This window comes from Myotis myotis, unplaced genomic scaffold (genome assembly GCF_014108235.1).
Source record: "Myotis myotis isolate mMyoMyo1 unplaced genomic scaffold, mMyoMyo1.p scaffold_m19_p_3, whole genome shotgun sequence".
Taxonomy (NCBI): Eukaryota; Metazoa; Chordata; class Mammalia; order Chiroptera; family Vespertilionidae; genus Myotis; species Myotis myotis.
The window spans coordinates 16,045,530-16,068,828 of NW_023416335.1; the positions used below are offsets into that span (position 1 = coordinate 16,045,530).

Sequence of the window (23,299 nt, forward strand, 5' to 3'; positions counted from 1 at the left end):
CCTTCAGGTGCAAGGACCTTGCCAGCTTACATCTGGCCCCCAACAGTCTGTGAATCAAGAATGATAGAATGAAAAGTCTGAATTCAGCCAAATTAAGTGAAAATGAAGTGCAGAAGTTCACAATTATGTGTACTTACTATTTCTTATTTTTAGGTTGATGTGATATGTTTTAAAAATGAAATGAGATTAGGCTCCTGATTATTTAGTTTTGAGGCAGAGTATTGGGTAGTGATTAGGAATGTGAATTCTGAATTTAGATGTGGGTTAATTCCAGCTTCTCATTTATTAGCTGTGTGACTTGGAGCAGGTTTCTTAGCCTTTTTGATTCTAAATTAACAGTTGTAGTTATTACTTACGGTGTTACTTTTGCAGAGCTTAGTAGAGCCCGGCATTTTGTAAAGTGTTTAATAAATAATAGCTAGTAGTAATAATAGAACATAAGTGCCAAATCATATTCCTTTATTAATTAACCATTTCTCTGAAGAATGCTGTTTAGGTAGTGAATTTATAGGATACTTATAGACTTCTATAAGCATATTATATATGGAACCTCTTAGATGACAACTTGGTGCCCATGTGAGAGAACTTTATTTTTAAAATGCTTTTCTAGTATGTTTGTTAACTTGAATAAACAATCAGGAACAGAACTTTTATTTTCCTTTTCCAGGCCTGAAACGAATATACTTTAAAAAAAACTTTAAAGTCAAATTTATTAAATGGAAGTTTTAATAAAAGGAGAAAATTAGAACTGTAGTTTAATAATTCTTCCTGTCACTTCTCCATAAATAATTTTACAAATGAAACAATTTTGAAATATCCTAACAGTCTTTAACTACATAATCTTCATTTAGGAAAGGAAATCAGGTATTGTCAGACAAAATAAAAACAAAAAACTTTATTTTACATTTGTAATATTTCTTGCCTAAAAGTATTTGAATCTTTTTGTTGTTGTTTTGACAATATCAAAAACACATTTATTGTTTGCTTGTAGTTTAAACCTTATCCTTACTCAAAAAGAATATGAGTGACGTGTAAATATAGAGAAACTCATTACAAAAATAATATTAAAATCTGCATCTACCTCTTAGGAATTGAAAACATTGACGTATGATGAAGAAAAAATGTTTTAAATCATATAAATTCAAAATTTATGATAACTCTTTTTTTTTTTAATATATTTTATTGATTTTTTACAGAGAGGAAGGGAGAGAGATAGAGAGCCAGAAACATCGATGAGAGAGAAACATCGATCAGCTGCCTCCCGCACATCCCCCACTGGGGAAGTGCCTGCAACCCAGGTACATGCACTTGACCGGAATTGAACCCGGGACCCTTCAGTCGGCAGGCCGACGCTCTATCCACTGAGCCAAACCGGTCTCGGCTATGATAACTCTTTTAGGTACAGTTCCTTATATGCTATTAATGACCTCTGTTTATGCTGAAAGTATTCCATTTTTGGCCTTTTGCCTTAGAAACCATTTTTGAGCACATATTTAAATTGGAGCACACATGTTCTTTTGTGTAATTGCTTGCACATCTGCCAGCTTTGAACAAAATTGTAGGCTCTGTTAATAATACTCTTTTTGTGTTTGGTGAAAAAGATACGACATTGTCTATGGTTTTGCTTTTAAAATTATTTTTAAACTCCCAGTCTTTAGAAAACCTAAATAGTCGCACAGTAGATCCAATTCATTCAAAATGCATGGATGTGGAAAGCAATCTGAATGTTCCTTGTAAAGAAGATGAAGATGAGGATGAAGCTATTGAAGAGGAAGAGGAAAATGAAGGTAAGCACTGAAATATGAAATGACTCACCTCTGATACCTACCAGTGACTTTAATTTAGGGCCCAGTTTATAAATATTTTGGAGGTCAAGGGTTTTGTGGCATGTAGTTGATTAATTCCTATAAACTTGTCATTAAATCCCTTAGTGCTTTGGTCTTCATAAAGCACAATCTTACTGTTTATAAAAGTAGAGTAATGGAAGTGTCATTTGGTGGCTGTGGTGATGTGAAACTTTTCATCTTGAATTTTATATTTTTTTCAAAATTATAAAAAATTATTAGTAAAGAATTAATGACTGATATTAAACATTATTATAAACTAGAGGCCTTGTGCATGAAAGTTGTGCATGGGTAGGGTCCCTAGGCCTGGCCAACGATCAGAGCTGATCTGTGAGGCGATTGGCGGGGTGATCTGGGCCCCTGCTCACACCTGTCTTGGCCTGGCACCGCCCGCTAGCTGGCCCCGCCATCCCAGCCACCAGTTGGGGCCTGTGGGCTGGGAGCAGCTCCTGCATTGAGCGTCTGTCCCCTGGTGGTCAGTGCTTGTCATAGCGACTGGTTGCTCAGCCCATTGTTCTGCTGTTTTGTTGATTTGCATATTAGGGTTTTATATAGATAGATGGGATAGATACATAGTATCTGTTTTGCAGGCGCTTATTACTTAAAACAAGTGGCACAATGTCAAATAGCAAAATAGACTGATTTTTATACTGTGTATACTAACTATAGTAAGAATCCACTAAGTAAACCTATTATTTAAGTGAAGTAATAGCATCTATTATGATAAACTACGGATCTTCTCAAGAAGTAGAACACTCTCTAGAGCTAGATTTTATCAGTGTTATAATATGGAAATTTAAGGTACATTTTATAGGTGGAAAATATATGAAGATGTTAAAAAAAATGTTCTCCCCCTAGCTTTCTTGAATTAAATAAATATATGTTATATCCAAATCAATTTAGCATTCTATATAGAATTGTTAAAGCTGAGAAGTATGATAATGACTTCTCATTTGTTTAGAGATGAGTTATCTTGATTCTTTTCATTGCTCTTTTTTGGCCACTCTGAGAGTAAAGTTAGCATATCTCCTTGTGCTATGCAATGAGAATTTTGGTCAAAGATTAGGTGGAGTGGTAACTAAGATGAAGATTTTATTTTATCAATGGATTTCATTTGTAACTGTAATCTAATTTCTGGTTATTATTAGTTGGTTATATTATAAAATTTGGATTGGTGTTATTACTTGCTATGGTTGGGTCTAATGTTGATTTTTAGAAGGATAGCAAATTCCAAAATATCATTTTTTTTTTACAGTGCTGGCAAAGCGTGAACCTCAATAAAGTTCTAATCCTTAGAATTAGGTAATTAAGGTGTTTGTTTACCTGGAGTCATGACTGGTGCCCAGAGGACTAAATTGGTTGGATTTAAAAGACAGAAAAATAGTAACCTTTGGTACTTATCACTATATTCTTTACAAGAAACCAATGAAGTAAAACTTTTATTCCCTCTCACCGTATGAACGTCTATCTCTTACATAAAAGGCCCGTGGCCATCATGACCAAACAAGCAGTGGCTCTCCCTGCTCGCAGGGCAGGGCGGGTGTGAGCTACTAGTGGTGGAGAGCTGCGAGCTGCGGAGGGCAGGGCAGCGAGCTACAAGGGGTGATGGGCGGGGCCGCCAGCTGAGGCGAGCTACTTGTGCGGGCCTCTAGTTTTAATATAAGTACCTATTTTATTTTATTTTAAGACCATTCAATACCAGGACCCAATGAAAAGCAAGTTATTTGCCTCAAGACCTACTTTGGCCATTCCAGTTTTAAGCCGTGAGTGTAATCTCAATTAGTTTTTTAATTTTTAATTATTATTGTCATTGATTCTTAGAGGGAGAGGAAGGGAGAGGGAGAAACTTTGATGTGAGAGCAAAACATCCATCAGCTTCCTCCTGCATGCCTCCTGCATGCCCTCCACACGCAACTTGGGTGTGTGCTCTCTCTGGGAATTGAACGCGGAAAGCTTTTGGTGCATAAGACGATCCCACCAACTGAGACACACCGCACAGGGCTGTAAGCTCACTTAATTAAATTGCATCTTTATTATTTTCTTCACAAGAGAAAAAAGGCAAATAATCCATCTATTTAACAGTAGTAGTACAACTTTACTATAGCTTATATATGCGACACTGTATTTCCTATTAGTGCCTACAAAGTTAGTTTGAAGTAATATTTGTATAAAATTCATGTCTACCTAGTATACATTATTTTTATAAGCAAGGAAAATTGGCTTTTCTTACCATAGAGAGTTCTGGGTAGAAACTAGTTTTAATACACTAGTAAATGAATCTTAATTTAATACTGACTTGTTTTTCGTTAAGTATGTATCCATGTGCCTATTTTGTGCATCTGATTGTCCATAGCATGCTGATGTTACAGAAATTCATAAGACAACTGTTTGAAGAACAATGATAATCTTATCATTTTAACATGTTTAACTGTATTAACATTGAAGGGGGCACATTTACAAGTATTATTATGCGATGAGGAACAAGTAAATTTGAGTAAATCTAATAAGAATGTTGATACCTACATTGGATATTTTTCTCTTCTGGGAATTTAAAATTGAATCCATGGAAAAATAAAAAATTGTTCCTGTTGACCTTGAAATTAAAAAAATTAACTGTCTTACGTACAGAAAAGTGCATATAAATGTACAGATTATATGTACTTTTCTGTGAATTTTCACATTTTATGCACCTTGTGTAACTAGCACTCAGATAAGGAAGAATAGGTTGTTATCGGCATACTGGAAGATCACTTTTCCAGTTGATTTTCTCCCTCAATATTTTATTTAAGGATGAACAATAAAGTTGAAAGAATTTTTTTACTATGAATATCTGTATATTCAACATTTTAATATACTTTCTTTATCACATACTCATCGATCATCTCTCTACTCATTCCTTAATTCATCCAGTTTTGAAAATGCTTCTCAAGGTAAACGTGAATATCGTTCCACTTTCCCTGGAGTACTTCAGCATATAAATCATTAACTGTAGTTAAATATTTATTTATTTTTCTCTTAATGTGAAATTTACATAAAAGGAAATGGTCAAACCTTAAGTGTATGTACATTTGCAGATCTTAAGTGCACATGTATGCATCCATGTAACTTACATTTAAAGTTCTAGGGTTCAGACATTTTTATATTGAAGCCCAAAATGTAAAATAAATTCTATTAGAGGAAGTGGAAAAATTAAATGGGTTTGAACTTGTCTCTTGGGTTTCTTGGTAGTAAAACAAATCAGCCTTTTGTGTTTTCACTCTCCAGGGTTCAGTGGAAAGTGATTCATTCTGTACTGGAAGAAAGAAGAGATAATGTTGTTGTCATGGCAACTGGTAAGTTGTGCTTGAGCAAATAACCTAATACTTAAAAAAATAAAACGTAAAGGTTTTTAAATGCCTGTTCTTTCATTAAACTTTCAGAATGCAAATAACAGTAGTCCCCCTTTACCCATGGTTTTACTTTCTCTGGTTTCAGTTACCTGCTGTCAACCAATGTCTGAAAATATTACATGGAAAATTCTAGAAATAAATAATTCATAATTAAAATGCTCACCATCCTGACTAGCGGGATGAAATCTCTCACAGTTCCTTTATCCAGTGTATCCACGCTGTTCCCCCTGCCCGTTAGTCACTTAGTAACTATCTCTATAATTGGATCTGCTGCCACAGTATTGAAGTACTTGTGTCTCGGTAATCTTTATTTTACTTAATAATGGCCTCAAAGCATAAGAGTAGTGATGCTGGTAATGTGGACATGCTAGAGAGAAGCTGTAAAATGCTGCCTTTAAATGAAAAGGTGAGTACAGCACAATAAAGATACTTTGAGAGAGAGACTACATTCACATAACAGGAGATTGTTATAACTGTTGTACTTTATTCTTAGTTATTGTTAAAATCTTACTGTGTCTGATTTATAAATTTAACTTTATCGTAGGTGTGTATGTACAGGAAAAGAGATTGTATTGGGTTCAGTGCTATTCATGGTTTCAGGCATCCCCTGGAGGTCTTGGAACATATCCCTCATGGGTAATGGGGACAACTACAGGTGGCGTGAAATATAGAAGAGAGTGAACTGAGAGTAGATGCTTAAATTTATGCATGAATTAGCTCTTACGAAGATACCATATTAGTAAGTGATCCTTTATCTCATTCAGGTGCATTGTAAGAAGAAATCAAAGTACCAAGTCTTTATTTTTATTTCAGTGAGCATATTATTTTTATTTCAAGGCTATGGAAAGAGTCTGTGCTTCCAGTATCCACCTGTTTATGTAGGCGGGATTGGCCTTGTCATCTCTCCTCTTATTTCTTTGATGGAAGACCAAGTGCTCCAGCTTAGGTAAGTAATGTTTTCATTGCCACATTATCACCATTTTCTTCTCCTGTGAAGGAAAATTCTAATCTATCATGTATTTTAAAATCAAGTTCCCAGGAACACATTACTATAAGTGCTACTTTATTTTTATAAGTAATAAATGACATGTTAGTGGAAGAACTTACCTTCTTAAGTTCTCTGTAATTCAAGGCTACCAGGTGGCCCCAATAAATGTTTCTTAAAACCAAACTCTATGCCAGTTTAAATTGTATATCTCACAATTCTGTTCTCTTTCTCTCTGTATGAAGTGTATACATGGAACCCTATATTTTAGTTATGAAAAAATTTTAAACATCTTTAATTCGAGTTTGCAATCTTTTTGACAAACAAAAACCAAAAACCACCTTAACAAACTGCCTTCTAATATGGCCCTGGAAGGAATTTGTTTATCAAATTAGTAAGTTACAAAAAGAGCGAGGATTGCAAAGAAGAGGAATGTATTTTTTAAATAATATTTCTTTATTCCTTCTCACTTAAGAATGAAGTTGATATTTGTAGTGTGTACGTACGTGGCTTCATTATGTGTGTGTGTTTCCTTCTAGAATGTCCAACATTTCAGCTTGTTTTCTGGGATCAGCACAATCACAAAATGTTCTAAAGGATGTTAAACTGTGAGTAATTTGTATGATTTCTGATCAGGTGTCTAGGATATGTGAGAAAATTTTGTATGCACAAATGAACAAAATATCCATGATTTTAAAATGTATTATCTTTTCTATAGTGCATTTACAGAACTATTAATTTTAAAATCCTTCAAACTGAAAGAAATCTATTTTTAGTTCTTAACTATAATGTTAACATTGAATCATGGGATTGTAAAATTTTGATTTTGGAAGAGAACTTTGGAGAGTTATCTAGTTTTGCTCCATTTTACAGATGAGGAAACTGAGGCTCAAAGTAATTTGCCCCATATCACTCACTCAATGAATTAATGGCTGAGCAGGGACTAGATTCTAGATCTCTTGCCCCACTAATCTCATTATGACATAATTCCTTACTAGAATAAAATTGTCAGACACACAGAGAAATAAGTGTAGATATATTAATATAAATATTTGTATATTATTATACAAACAATAAACATGTATTTACCGAGTATTAATAAATGCATATAAGTATGTAACTCAAACTCTTAACAAGATACATAGCATTACTGTCTTTATGGTCTTTTATGTTCCTTTATGTTCTTTCCTAGTTTCTCCTTTACCCTTCATCCTAAAGCAGTGGTCGGCAAACTGTGGCTTAGCAAACTGCGGCCCGCGAGCCACATGTGGCTCTTTGGCCCCTTGAGTGTGGCTCTTCCACAAAATACCGACTTCTGTGCGTGGACCGTGAAGTTTCAATTGCCTGCACGTGGTATTTTGTGAAAGAGCCACACTCAAGGGGCCAAAGAGCCGCATGTGGCTCTTGAGCCACAGTTTGCTGACCACTGTGGACCTAAACCAAACCACTGTTCTAGTTTTTTTCTCCCATACTTTTGTTTTGCTTGTTCTAGAACTTCATGTAAATGGAGTCAGACAATATGAACTCTTGTGTAAGACTTCTTTCATTCATCCTTGGGAATTTCATAATGCCTTGGGAATCTTCCATGTTGTTGTATGTATCAGCAGTATTTTTAATACCAATGGTATTTAAAAATTTTTAAGAAAAATCCTTATCCGAGGACATGTTTATTAATTTTAGAGAGTACCTTAACACTGAATACTCCCTGACAGGCATTGCCAGCTTTTTGGTGATGAGTTGAAGTGAAATCAAAGAACAATATATATATACACACATACACACAATATTTAGTTTTTAGTAATTAGCATAATGTATTATTTAAAAATTTATCAGGTATTTTGGTTTTAAGTTGTAATCTATTAGGCTATTGTTTTCTTTATTGTAGAATATTTCTTGTCCTATTTTTTGTTGTTTGTTTTGTTTTTATAGAGGCAAATACCAAATTGTTTACTTAACTCCAGAATTCTGTTCAGGTAACTTGTACCTGCTTCAGCAACTTCAGGCTAATATTGGTAAGTGATACAATAGGATCCTTATAAGTATTTATTAAATAGAGTTACCCTTTAAAGTTAAACTTATGGATGGATATTGGATTTCACTTCTCTTAAAGTCTATTTTAAACACTAGAGGCCCGGTGCATGAGATTCGTGCACTGGGGGTAATGGGGTCCTATAGCTCGGCCTGCGCTCTCTTGCATCCAGGACCCCTGGGGGGATGACTGCCTGCTGGCTTAGACCCAATTGACCTGGGGATCGGGCCTAAGTCAGCAGTCAGACATCCTTCTTGCAGTCCAGGGGTCTCGTAGTCTGGGACCTCTTGCTCCTTACTGATCGTCTGCAGTGGAGGCGGGAGAGGCTCCCGCCACTGCTGCTGTGCTCACCAACCGTGAGTCCAGCTTCTGGCTGAGTGGCGCTCTCCCTGTGGGAGCGCACTAACTACCAGGGGGCAGCTCCTGCATTGAGTGTCTGCCCCCTGGTGGTCAATGCGCGTCATAGTGACCAGTCTTCTGCCGTTTGGTCGATTTGCATATTGCACTTTTATATAGGATTAACTCTTCCAGGAAATCTGACTCTCCAACTTGGTGTCTGTACTGTCTTATCCCATAGAAGACTGGAATTCCTTCTGCCATAGAAAGTACTGTGGGCTCCTGTATTATAATTACCAGTTTATGTATGTTATCTTCTGCTACACTCTAAACTTTTTGAGGAAAAAAACCCATTCTTATTTATATTTCCATGGTGCAGTATGTGGCACATAGTAGGCATTTACATGTATTGTTGAATGAGTATTGAGTCTTAGATTCTATGAAATTATTATAATTTTTTAAAAATATATTTTTAATCTAAAATCAGTGTAGTGATTCTCTACCCTTGTTGTTCAAGAGAATCACCTTTCAGACTTTTGAAAAATATAGGATCCCTCCATTGTGAAAATTCTGATTAAATGCCTAGGCTTGGGCCCTGGCATTTTTAGGTTTTCACAGGTGATTTTGATGTGTAGTCAGAGTTGGAAACCATAGTACCTTTGATTATTTGCCTCCAGCGAGTATAATTAACTTAAAAAATTAGATAATAAGTAGAGCTTTTTTCCTAGAAAATTTAAATATAGAATTAGTCAAGAGCTGACACCATTTTTTTGTACTTAAAAATTTTTTTGTCTGTTATTTCTTTTTTGATGTTAAGCTCAGCTATCCAAGAGTTGCTATCAAGGCTTCTATTGTAAATGCACATATTTCAAACATTCAGTTGAACCAGCCAATATTAGTTTTCTAATATTATATAATCCTATATAATAAAAGCCTAATATGCTAAGTGTCTGGTTGTCCTAATATGCTAAGTGCCCAGTCATCCAATCATCCATTCGTCCAATCAAAGCATAATCCTATATAATAAAAGCCTAATATGCTAAGTGTCTGGTTGTCCTGTCGGCTGTTCAACCAATCAAAGCATAGTATGCTAATGATATGCTAAGGCCACTCAACCGCTCGCTATGACATGCACTGACCACCAGGGAAGAGATGCTCAACACAGCTGCTGCCTCTGGTGGTCAGTGCGCTCCCATAGTGGGGAGTGCTGCTCAGGCAGAAGCCCGGCTCATGAGTGCAGCCACAGTGGCGGGAGCCTCTTCCATCTCTGTGGCAGCGCTAAGGATGTCCAACTGATATCTCCCAAGTACTCCCGGACTGCGAGACAGCGTAGGCCAAGCTGAGGGACGCCCCCCTGCCCCAACCCTGAGGGCATGAATTTCGTGCACTGGGCCTCTAGTATGCTAATGATATGCTAAGGATGCTCAACTGCTCGCTATGACATGCACTGACCACCAGGGGACAGTCAACTGGGCGACCAGTCGCTATGACGTGCACTGACCACCAGGGGGTCGACCAGTCGCTATGACGTGCACTGACGCTCCAACCGGTAGGTTAGCTTGCTGCTGGGTTCCAACCAATTGGGACTGAGCGAGATGGGATGGACATGCCCTGGAGCCTTCCATGGTCCCTCCCTGGCTGGCCAATCTCCTATGACCCTCCCCGGCCCCGATCATGCCCTGGTGGGGTCCCTCGGCCTGGTCTGCACCCTCTCACAATCCAGGACCCCTTGTGGGATGTCGGAGAGCCGATTTTTGCCTGATCCCGCAGGCCAGGCCGAGGGACCCGGCTGGTGCACGAATTTGTGCACCTGGCCTCTAGTTTTATATAATTATGTATTAAAATCATTTCACATAGGCAGAGTTTTCAACATTGCACTATCTCATTTAATGGTTATTTGCATATAACTCTATAGGTAATTAACAGTTAACAATTTTTCTCATGGTGTAATGAAAACAAATTTGTGTTTTTTTAGTATGTGTTAAAACCAACAGAAAAATGAAGGCAGAAAATAACATTAGATTAAATATATTGCCAAAAAACACACCCATCAGCTGTTAAACTCCCTTATTGCAATTTGGTGTGTCTTTTATTAGGTTGTATGAAGTTCTTGTGAATATTTTACTTTAGATTAAGCCTAACTACCTTAGAGACACAAATTGCCTGGTTTTATAGTAAAAAGTTAGGGTCTATGTCCATAGTGGTCTGGATGTATTTTGTCTGTTTTAGCATTTTCTTTGATGGAGTTAATAATTAGCTTATGTCTGTACTTAGATCCTTTGACAGGTAGTTCTAATTTTTTATTTTTATTATTTGTAATGGATTAAATTATGAACACTGCAAGCATTGTGGCAGAATTCTCTGCATATTATAGATGAAAATGCTCTTTTTGTTTGCCTCTCAATGTTGAACAAAAGGTTGAGCATTCTTTTGGAAATATTTTTATTTGGCTTCTGTTTGCAGGAAATTGTAAAATGCTCACAAAAGTGAATATATTCAGAATTTTATTTGTACAGTGGTCTGACATTTAGTTAATCAAATTTTTTATGATATATGTTACATTATTTAAGTAGTATGGATTTATAACAGAAGCAGCAAACATAATTTGTAGGAGACTTCTTAAAATCAAACACATTTGTAATTGTCTTTTAACTTTGGAAATAAGGCTTGAGTGACAGGAATGCCAAAATGAAATAAATATGTACAGGACTTGGTCAGACTCTTGGACTTGCACATTAAAAGTGAAGGTTGGCAAAAGCTTGCCTAAACTCATTGTGAGGGACAAAGTTCAGCTTCATTAAAAGGTAGTTAGTCAAACCTGTAACTTTTTTTTTTTTTTAAATATGCTTTATTGATTTCTTACAGAGAGAAAGGGAAAGAGAGAGAGAGAGCTAGAAACATCGATGAGAGAGAAACATCGATCAGCTGCCTCCTGCACACCCCCCACTGGGGATGTGAGCAACCCAGGTACATGCCCTTGACCGGAATCGAACCTGGGACCCTTCAGTCCGCAGGCCGACGCTCCACCCACTGAGCCAAACCGGTTTCGGCCAAACCTGTAACTTTTTTAAAAATTGATTTTAGAGAGAGGAGAGAGTGAGAGAGAGAGAAAGGGAGAGAGAGAGAAATCAGTGTGAGAGACAAACATCAATCTGTTGCCCCTCGCACGTACCCTGACCCTGGATTGAACCTGTAACCCAGGTTTGTGCCCTGACTGGGAATCCATCCTGCCACCTTTTGGTGTACAGAACGATCCTCCAACCAACTGAGCCACACAGGCCCAGGGTCAAACCTGTAATTTTAAGGAAGGTTTTAAAATAAAGGAGGAGCCACCATCTTTGTTTTAACCTAAATCTGGCTTATTTAGTTTCTAAAGCCAAAATAACTATAGTGGTAACATTGAATTTTCCTTAGGCACTCAGTAGTAATCAGAGAATTTTGATGCTAATCAGCCTACCTTACTCATATTTAGTAGGTTTCTTTTTTGCCTTCTTTCTCCTCCAACTCTTTCATAGTTGGTAATCTCAACAAATTAAATTATTTATTTGAATCTCTCCCTCTTCTTTTAGAATGATGAGCTCCCCAAGATCATGGATTGCATTTTATTAATCTTTGTGTTCCTAGAAAAGTGTTTGGATCATAGTGAACATTTAATAACCATATAATAGTAGTGATGATTTTTTTAAATTGAGATCTCTTTTATGTCAGGCCCTGTCTTAGCATTTTATGTGAGTGATCTAATTTAATCTTTAGAGTAACTAATAAATGTTAGGTACTGTTATCTACTGTGTTTTAATACTGGCATTTTAGAGGAACTCTCTGGTATGAAATGTGACCATTTATGGGTAGTCATACACCTAATCTCACTAGAAATGTGTTGATTTATCTCCTGATGGCTAATCGAAGAGATAAAGTTAAAAGTATTATCAAAGAAAAATGAAACAGCTCTTTTCTTGGGGCGTTACCATTACAGATGGTTCATGGGTGATAGTCTTGAGGACAGGTAATAGTATTTCATTTTTCTGAGGAATAATGATATGTAAATGTTTCCTCCATACACTTTTAATCTATGTATCCCCGCTCTTCTCAGTAATGATTTTTGGTGTTAGCTGATGCAATTTATGCTTATGTTTTTGTATGAACCAAATAGTTTGATTTGATTACTTATTCTTTCTGTAATATATATTCTGAGTGAAGAAGGTAATATTGACTTAGATGAAGTTATTCCTTTTTGAAGTTTATTTCCCCCACTTACTTCTTTTTCTTCTTTTACTAGGTATTACTCTGATTGCTGTGGATGAGGCTCACTGTATTTCTGAGTGGGGTCATGACTTCAGAAATTCATTCAGGGAGTTGGGCTCTCTAAAGGCAGCATTCCCGTTGGTAAGCTTGCTAAGTACAATGTCTTTTACATCATCCTCTAGTATTTGTCTCCTCATTTGCTAGGTTCTAGCTACCCTCTTCTTGATTTTCTGCAATCATGCCAAGCATGCTCCTATGTTAGGGCTTTGTTCCTGCTCTTCCCTGTCCCTGAATATTTTCACCCAGGTAATTCACATGGTGTGATCCCTTAACTTCTCTCAGGTCTTTGCTGAAATATTACTTATTTAGGCCTCGTAGGCCACCATAGGAAAATTTCAAATTAACCCCTCCTCCAACATTCAATATTTCTCATATTCCTATTAGGGAGGAGTTTTTGATGGATTGGTTTATGAAATCTAGAACAGTATATGGCATATTGTGGGTGTTCCATAAATAATTGGGTAAATGAATAAATGAATCTGATATGGAAGCTGATAATCAGATAAGTAACTTTCTCCCACAGGTAGTGAGTAGAAGAGTTGGCCAATAGCTACACAGTGGGAAACTGCTGGTTTCTAAAGCAAACAATTTGAAATAAATATAAAACTTAGTTTCTGCCCTAAAATAGCTTATACTCCAGTAAAGGAGATTAGATTTATACCTATAAAAATAGGAGCAATAACACCAAGCAATCAGTGTTACGTGGAACAGTATGAATGTTATAGAAAGATCAGTAATGTTAATGGTACATGTATAGAAAAAGAAGATATTTGTATGGTGAAAGTCAGTAAGCCAGTGTACCTTAGGACTGCTTTCCAGTAATTTAGAATGGTTTTAAAAAAATAAGCTTTTGGATACTAAGAAGATTGCTTTCTGTAGTCCTTTCCTAGGCCTTTGAATCTAGAAGGATTGTGTTAGAGGAATTTTTAAATATTCTATGCAGCTCTTAAACACATTTTAGTGCTGAATTTAAGTCTTTTATTATGTCTGACTTTGGACTCCATTGGAAAATTTTCGTTTCTTAGGATGATTCAGTATAGCGCAGAGTGTTTGTCAAGCAATGGTTCCGAAATCTTTTTCCCCTAGTGTTTTCCTGAATCCTTTTTATTAGCTGAGTGGTGAGAAATGCCACCTGGTGGTTGTGGGACTCCCACACTGTTCTCAGTGTCTTTTTTTCTCTTTCCCACTGCAATTACACTGGGACAATTGGTGTTAACCTGCAGTGCTTCACACCACATTACTTCAATAAATTAAAAAATAGCAAAGAAATCACTAAACTGTTTGGTATACAGATTCCAATTTGGAGAGAGTCAGAAGAAAGAGCACCCAGGCAGAAAGCTCTACATCAGTCTTAAACTCCCATCAAGTCCAAATAAGAGAACTTGTGAGATCTAGCAGACATGGTGCTTCTTTCCATTACTTTCTCCCCAGTCCTTTCACAAAGATCAGTGTATAGTACACACTCAGTAACTAATTGGAATGAATGAATGAAGCAGGAGAATGTTAACAGACAAGGACCGCCGACAGCGTGTCTGCCTCAGACCAGCCCAAGTGTGTGCAGGAAAGATTTCACAACATGAGTCCGGGTGATTTTGAGAGTACATTTATTAAAGCTGGGATCAGTGAAACTAAGGAAGAGCTTGAGGAAGAAGAAATAACAGGAGAGAGTAGTGCTTTGCTTTGGCTTCTTAGACACGTTATATGAAAGAAGTGAGCCAAGGGAAGACTGCTGTTTGCTCAGTGGGAAGGTCATAGTGGAAGAAGTGAGCCACTGGGAACCACTTTTAGCTCCCTGGCAAATCAGGGAAGAGAGGGACTTGGAGACAGGTTCAGGGGGAAGCCCAGGAGCTCCGCTGCTCCCCTGATTGTAAGTCTTGTGGGCGCCCTTAGATTTTAAGAGAAAGAAAATAAAAAGTTCATGTCCTAGAAAGGTCCTGTGTGTACTCCAGAGAGAATCCACACTGGCATCCTTAGTCTTGAGGGTTTTTATCTCTCTTCTGTGGGTGCAAAATTTAGGGAGGGAGAGTTTCAGAAGAATATCCATCAGCTTTTCAGGTGCGCTTATAATATGCTGATTCATCTGAATGAGCATATAGGGGAGTTTTAGATTATTCTTTGGTTGGCTTTACTGTGTTAGTTTTATCTTGGGTCTGTCTGGATTGAATCAGACTTTTGTTATTTGTTCCCCAGACTTCATCTGTCCTTGGGCTTGGCTGGTACAACTGGCATTAATTGGGTCTCTGTTGCCTATCTCTCTAACCAGAGTAATTTAAGATACTTATTCTCTGGTTAGGGAGGAGAGGTAGAATCCATTTGTTCTCGTGTGTCCTTGGTCAAGGAAGATAAGGTTTTGCTGTCTGTAAGTTGTTCAAATTGTTTGGTTTTGTTAAATTATTTTGTCTCAGTTTCCCCATTCCTCTTGCCTAGGAATTTTCCTAGCTTCTTACTGTCCTACCTTAGTATTATGGAGTATAGAGTTAGGATTAGCAACATGACCCAAATTTAGAAGCAGATGGAATAGTTATATTCTCTGAGTCTGTAGTTATTTACCATTGAAGTATATATATGACTAAGTCATCCCTAAATTTATAGTCACAAGATTAATTTCTATTTTATTGTTTGTTTTAACAAAACTTGATACTTATTACCAAGGAAACATTTTTGCCAGCTTAAAGAATAAGAGTTTTATGAGTTAAGAACTTTATATAGGTGACAGTATAATTATCATCCAACCCAGTTTGCTTTTGACAATTAAAGGGTGCAAACTATTAATAATTATGTCGTGATGACAGCAAAAACTGGGAGTGTCCCAGCAAACCAGGATGTATGGTCACCTTTCTCATAACCAACCTATATATTATTTTTAAGCTTTATCCTCATTTATAAATTTTAAATGTCATAAAGCACAAGCTTCTAAGAGAAAAGATTCTATTCATTTCTGAAGTGAAAGTAAATAATTGTTGTTTCTTTAAGTTTAATATATTCCATTACTTTATTCTATTTTCTGTTTATGGAAGCAACATTCTTAATTGTAACCTTTTAGAATCTTAGAGACAAAAGACTGAATTTATTGTGATTTTTTTCCCCCACTGTTAGCAGGTCACTTGAGAATGGGAATTTTTGTTAGAAGAGAGCCTAACATCTTGTAGCGTTCTCTCTATTTTGATGAAAAAATTGAGGCCAGGAGAAGTTAGCCCTTGCCAAAGTCAGTGGCAAATCTGGGAGCAGTGCCCAGGGCTCTGGAGTTCTGGTATAGAATTCTTTTTACTTGTTGCAATAACAGTAATAGCTGAAACTTTTTGAGTGCTTAATGTGTACTATGCATTATGTTCAGTACACAATATGTTTTATTTTATTTGGGCTTCATAATAACTTCATGAGATTGTTGCTATTATTTGTAGCCATTTTATAGATGAGGAAACCAAAGTTTAGAGAGTGAAACAAACAGCTCAAAATCTCACATCTAGTTAGTGGCAAAGGCAGGATCTGAACTCAGGCAACTGAGTCTAAGCCAGAGGTTTTCACTAATGTGCTGCTATTTTGCCTGATTTTTCTGTTAACTTCTTCAAGAGGTGTCATGTTTCTTGCTTCTTTCCTTATTTTCAGACATGCATTGCCCATCCACTCATATGGTACTTAGAACCAAACTAAACCCTCTTTTCCTATAGTTTTTATCCTGGAAACTTCTTTCTTTATCTGTGTATGCAGTTAAACAGCAGGTATTTTATTAGTGCATTTATAAATTGTTTCAGTAAAGCACTTAAATTGATGAAAATGCTTTGTTGCTGTGTGGGTGAGAATGTGCATGTCCCAAGAATGCCTAATATTTAAACTTCCCTTGTTCTTAGTTTTATATTTGATATCAATATTTTTATTTTATATGTTTGATTAGAGAATCTAACTTCTTTATAAATTGGCCTATTCATCTCTAAACTGTAAGGCAGGTATTCTTTAAATTCAGAGAACTGTGTCTGATTATAAACCAGAAATTAATGACGTTAATTTGGGGGTTACTGTTTTAAATAATTTAAGGATAGGGATGCAAAAATGCTAATCACCTGGTCAAATTGGTTTTGTTACATTTTTTCCATGAAAAAAAAAAAGACTCCCAAACATAATTGACACTTTTTACATGAACTTTGAGATAATTTTTTATTAGAGCTATATTGATTGTAAAAGTAGTTTTTAGTTTTTAATAAATTATTTTTCAAATTCTATAAGTGCTTTTTTTTTTTTTTTTTTCTATCTCAGAATCATTTTATTGTGTTTTTTCAACTTTATAAAGAGACCTATAGGTCTCTCCCACAAAATGATATTCATAAAGCTAATTATCTATGAAGCTGTATACAAATAATTTGAGATTAGTTATATAAGCATAACAGTATATAAAAATTTCCCAAATAAAAATGGGACAGAATGTTTTACTTAGATACTATTATTTTCCCAAAGTAAATTTATCCTATATTTGTTGATAATAATATTCTAATACATTTTAAAATAGGGGCCTTAACATGAACACATAATTTATCCTATATTTTATTAAAGGACTATTTGATGGGTATGTATCAGTTTCCTGGGGCTACAAAGTACTACAAACTGGGAGCCTTACGAAAACAGAAATTTACTCTCACAGTTCTGGAGGCTAGAAGCCTGAAACCAAGGTTTCAACAGGGCCATGTTCCTGCTGAGATAATTGTTGTGCCCAGATTTCATGATTCCCAAGAACCCACAGGGAGCCAGCGAGTCCGATGCAAAAGCAAAGAGTCATTCATTTCAAACCTAGGTTTGGCTCCCCTGCCACACTCACCGATGCAATGGTAAGCTCCAGTGGCCGAGAGAGAGAGAACTCTGTGTGGAGAGAGGTTTTATAGGGGTTTGGGGTAAGGGGAGGAGAAAGGACTGTGGGCCCTGCTGATTGGCCAGGCGCGAGTACACAGGATGTGGTCATAGTGATGGCGTGCACTTCCCTTGACTATCTTCCGGGAAGAAGCTTGCTGAGCACATGGCCAAGTTAAGATGAAGGGCATAGCCCTTACCCTGGGGCAAGGTGGAGGGCGTAAATGTATTTTAGAGGCTGAGAAACACATAAGTAGGAAGTTTCTTTTCTTCTCAAAAAAAGTTAATTTGAAAGTTGCATTTTAAACACTATTTCTTCTGTCATTGTTTCACAGTGTCTTTGTAAAAGGCAGTAGAATTTTTAGGAATTAATTAGCTCTCTCCTTTTTGAAAAATTGATGAACTTCATTCAGGTTCCAATAGTTGCTCTCACTGCTACTGCAAGTTCCTCCATCCGGGAAGATATTGTCCGTTGCTTAAACCTGAAGAATCCTCAGATTACCTGTACTGGTTTTGATAGACCAAACTTGTATTTAGAAGTTGGACAAAAAACTGGAAACATCCTTCAGGATCTGAAGCAATTTCTTGTCCAAAAAACAAGGTGAGGATTTCATGGTTGATAAATTTTGGTAACTTTTAAAAAAATTATTTTATTTTTCTATTTCTTTCTAATGTGTTCTTAACATACTTCAAATTCTACTTAGCTTTGGTTCAAGTCAAGCGTGGCATTATATGATCAAAATAGTGACTGCGATAATTTTTGAAATAAGAAATGAGTTCTAATATTTTTATACTTCAGGCTGTTGCTTGAATAGGACATACACTCTTTTTTTTAAAGATTTTTTTATATGTTTTTATTGATTTTAGAGAGAGAGAGAAAGGAAGGAGGGGGGAAGAGAGAGAGAAACATCGATTGGCTGCCTCCTGCACACCCCCTATTGGGGATTGAGCCTGCTACCCAGGCATGTGCCCTGACCAGGAATTGAACCCTCGACCTCCTGGTGCATGGGACCATGCTCAACCAACGGAACCACACCAGCCCAGTAGGACATACACTCTTAATAATTGACAAGTAAACACATAAACAAATGAGTCTCATATCTGAATTTTATCGATTTCACTAATTATATGACAAACTTGAGTTTTAGGGAATTTTTTAAAGTCATCTTCTAATAAACACTTTTGAGACTATATTATGTGCCAAGTACTATCCTAGGCACTTTATGTGAGTGACCTTCCTCCTCCTCAGTGTTCCTTGTTGCATTCTCTACATAATTTTCAGATTTGTCATTTGAAAGCATATCCCCAAATCTTGGTGTTCTTTTCTGGTGGCTTCCTCTTGCCTGTGGACTAAAGTCCAGACTCCTTAGCCTAACATTCAAGCCCATCCAAGATTTTGTTATTTAATGTGACAGTGGGTTTTCTGAAAGCAAGTCAAGGAGGATTTTGTACTTCCTTTTCAGTCCTCCAAGAAGGGTAATTGTAGTAGGGAATCATTGGGAGTCAGGATGCTTTCTACAGATCTTAGGCAAGTAGAAGTTTTCCTCTTAAGGAGCAGTGAGATGGAGGGTATTAAAACTTCAAAGTATTGCTTTTTATTTCCATTTTCTTTCCTTCGTTTAATTCTGCCATTTTAAAAAATCAGTATTCTCATTTTTTCTATTCATTGAGCTAGCATGTTTCTTAAATTCTGACCTTGTTTTCTGTATTCATGATACATTTAAATTTGATAGCTAAGCCTCTCTCACCTCCCTAATCTAATGGAAGATAGATTTTCCCCCTTAGGAAATTGTGAGGGAATAACAGTCTTTTTAAAAAGTAAACGACTTGGCAAAGTAATGAATCCTTTGGTATTAGACATTTTTACTCTTTTGTTTTTTCTGCTGTATAAGTTCAAATTATTATGTATTCTCCTTATTAAAAATTTAAAAAGTGACACAGTATTTGAACAATATAGACACATATAAATTTCAGAGTACTTTGGTCTTCCAATCTCATCCCTCAGTTGTAATCACCGTTGATATTTTGTCATTCAGCTTTATAAGCTTTTCTGTGTCTGTACTGTGCAGATATGCACTTCTAGTTTTCAGTATTATTAAATTTATGCAGAAGTAGTTTCACAGTAGATCCATTTTTTACTGTTTTTTTTTTTCCTTTAAGTATCTTTGCTATCTTTTCATAACAAGTCGTGTTTTCTTAAATTAGGGTCTTAATGTATAGGATATTACAGTATCCACATTTTGGTTAACTTTTTTTTTTTCTTAAAAATGCTTAAGTGAGATTTTTGCACATTAAAAAATAATTTCTAGAAGTAATAATTTGTATTTTATCTCACTCCATGAAGTTATGTATTATGAGTTTTTGATATGGAAGCCCCATTTGGTCACTATTAAAAATTTGAGTAGATTATTCAGTAATACTCTGTAATTACTCACTAATTTCCCCCCCTCTATTTATGTTTTTAATTATTTTGCCATAGTCCTTCTTGAAGGTTTTATGTGCATTTAAATGTTTTAAAAATATTTTATTGATTTGGGGAAGGGAGAGGGAGAGGGAGAGAGAGATAGAAACATCAATGATGAGAGAGAACCATTGACAGGCTGCCTCCTGCATGCCCCCTACTGGGGATTGAGCGTGCAACCCGGGCATGTGACCTGACCATGACCTCCTGGTTCATAGGTTGATGCTCAACCACCGAGGCACACTGGCTGGGCTACATTTATTTTTTAATGTTTGCTTAGTATTTTATAGTTGAATGTATATAATAATGAACATTTAGATTATTTTTCACTATTATACTTTTGCTATGAATATTTGTGTATATGTGTCTTTTAGCCAAGGTGTAAGTAAATTTGTAAAATAAATTACTAAAATTGAAATTGTGTCAAAGGATATATGTATTAGAAGTTAAATAACCTTTCCTTAATCTAAAATAGAACATTCTTTTTATATTCATTAAGTCATCATAAATGAATGTATTTATGGAAGTGAATGTATTTATGGAAATGAATATATTAAGGAATTAAATAAGGTCTATGGAAATCATCATTTACACTTTTAGTAAATAAGCACAGGTTTTTAAAACAGACTTTCTAATAAATGTTGTCTATGACAGTCATAGTCTCAAGATTACTAGTAAATACTTCTTTGAACTATAAATGATCTTTTAATATTACAAGAAAGCTTTTGCTTTTTCTGTAAACATAGAAACTCAATTTTATGATCATAAGAGAGAATAAGAATAATGTATTATAAATTTTATTTGCTCTCCTATGTAAATATTTACTTACCTTATGTAAATGAAGACTAATTGTTAAACTAGAGCTTTGTATTTCCAAAAGTATGGAAATTGCATTTCCAATAGTTTCTAAGTTTTTATCAAGGCTTCTGCTTAAATAAATAAAACTTGTCTCTGGTTTTAATTTGGACAAAAACTGAGTCAAAGGTGTTTAGGGTTTAACATAATTCATTTTCACATTTGACCCACCATAATGTTTTAGATTTTTATGTAGTTAAATATATCATTGTTTTCTTTATGCTTTCTTCTTTAAGTCTTTTACTAAAAGGAAAATTAAATTAAAATTTAATTAAAAATGAAATTAAAAATTTTAAAAGGAAAAATGAAATAGATATAATTTAAACTGGTCTGAATCATATATATATATTTGTTCTTATATTCTTTTTCTTTAGTTCTGCCTGGGAATTTGAAGGTCCAACTATCATCTATTGTCCTTCCAGGAAAATGACAGAACAAGTTACAGTTGAACTTGGGAAATTGAACTTAGCCTGTGGAACATACCATGCAGGCATGAATAATAGTTCAAGGAAAGAGGTTCATCATAAGTTCATGAGAGATGAAATTCAGGTGAAGATTGATCATCATTACTCTCTATCCTCCATAGTGGTAACATATTCCTCTATTTACCAAATCTTTATTGAATGCCTTCTTTACATTGAGCATAAAACAGCTCTAATAAAGGGAATCAGAGTTTAATGTGGGAAGTAGCTATGTGAACAAACTGTTACAGACTAGTATGGCTAGCAGCCTGTATATAGTGCCTAGGCGCACAGAGGTGGGAACGCTATCTGTTTATGTGGGTTAAGTAATGGGGATGGTCCACCCAGGAAAAAGCAATTTGAGTAGAGTCTGAACAAATGAATAGAAGTTTGTCAAGTGTGCAAGGCCAGTAAGTGAAGAAGGAAAAGGAAAATTGTTTATAGAATTCCAGGAAGGAGGACTAGCATGTGCAAAGCCCTGTGAAATGAGGGTGCAGGAAATTGTATATAGTCCAGAATGCTTGGAGAGAAAGAGAGTGTGGAGTAGGAATGACTTAGAGTAAAGGTACAAAGGAAGGAGGAACTGTTAGAGACCCAGAGCTGTTAAAGACTGAGGAAAGTTGAGTGGGTTGGTTGGCCAGGGCCTTAAAACTTACAAAGAGGCAGGCTGGGATTGGTGTGAAGTGCCTCTCCATTGTCCAGACTACTTTAGCCTTGTAATTTTTTACTTAAATGAAATTTTATATAATAGGTAAGGCAGGTTAAAGTAGAATAATTCTTATTAAAGTTGATGTGAGAGAGAAAGGGGTACAAGAGTCTCCTTATCTTTAAGACAGTCCTTGTGGGCATCTTATAATCCCCAGAGCTCCGCAGAATGAAGTTTGAGAACCGTCTATTCTGTGTTTCTGGGCAAGATAATATATATTATAGAAACATGAGACTGGTAACACTAAGTAGGTTTGATTTGAAGGAGAAAAACTGAAGAGAGGAAGGGTATCCATGAAGTTACTGTGAAGAGTTACAGTGGTTGAAGTTATGTCATAATTTCAAACTGTAGTGATTGGAATCCTGGTTCCCTGGGTGCCATACAGAATATTTGAAAAGATTTAAATTCAAGCCACGTTAGTAGGTTTTAAGTCAACAACTTCATCCCGTCAACATCATATCCAATCACTGTAAGCCTGTGGGCCAGTCCCCCTCAGTATTGCTTTGGGGTGGTTCTTAACCACCCCAAAGCAATACTGTTCAAACAACTTACCTCATGTCTGGTGTGTGTGCTCTCCCTATAAAATTCTCTATGAATTGTCTTGTTGTAGTGCACATCTGCCTGAAAGTATCTATTCTCTTTCTTCCTCTTCTTTTTAGAGATATGAACAGCTATCACAGCTGCCTGGAATAGAGATTTTATCCATATTCTTAAATGCTTATACTTTTATTTTATTATCTCAGGAGCTTGAAAATTGTCAGATAAAATGTATTAACTGGCCCTGGCTGGTTTGGCTAAGTGAGTAGAGCATCGGCTTGTGTACTGAAGTGTCCTGGGTTTGATTCTGGTCAAAGGTACATGCCCTGATTGCAGGCTCAGTCCCCAGTGGGGGGCTGTGCAGGAGGCAGCCGATCAGTGATTCTCTCTTATCGTTGGTGTTTCTCTCTCTCTCTCTCTCTCTCTCTCTCTCTCTCTCTCTCTCTCTCTCTCTCTCCCTCTCTCTTCCTCACTGAAATAAGTAAAAATATATTTTAAAAATATATTAGCTGCTGCTTACTGAATCTTTACAATCGGTGTTTGAGCCATGAACTGACC

General features: G+C 36.1%; 1 protein-coding gene across 8 annotated transcripts in view; it reads left to right on the plus strand.

Annotated features, from left to right (window-relative positions):
- The window catches only part of WRN (WRN RecQ like helicase), a 129,899-nt gene that overhangs the window by 50,279 nt on the left and 56,321 nt on the right, over window positions 1-23,299 (plus strand). For all 8 annotated transcript variants that reach the window (XM_036298494.1, XM_036298495.1, XM_036298493.1 and 5 more), the window contains 9 exons: window positions 1,652-1,787; window positions 3,532-3,607; window positions 5,109-5,176; window positions 6,071-6,179; window positions 6,758-6,826; window positions 8,148-8,230; window positions 12,860-12,966; window positions 18,135-18,322; window positions 21,412-21,586. In XM_036298494.1, coding sequence (XP_036154387.1) covers window positions 1,652-1,787; window positions 3,532-3,607; window positions 5,109-5,176; window positions 6,071-6,179; window positions 6,758-6,826; window positions 8,148-8,230; window positions 12,860-12,966; window positions 18,135-18,322; window positions 21,412-21,586 — 1,011 coding nt within the window. The remainder of the gene's footprint in view (window positions 1-1,651; window positions 1,788-3,531; window positions 3,608-5,108; window positions 5,177-6,070; window positions 6,180-6,757; window positions 6,827-8,147; window positions 8,231-12,859; window positions 12,967-18,134; window positions 18,323-21,411; window positions 21,587-23,299) is intronic.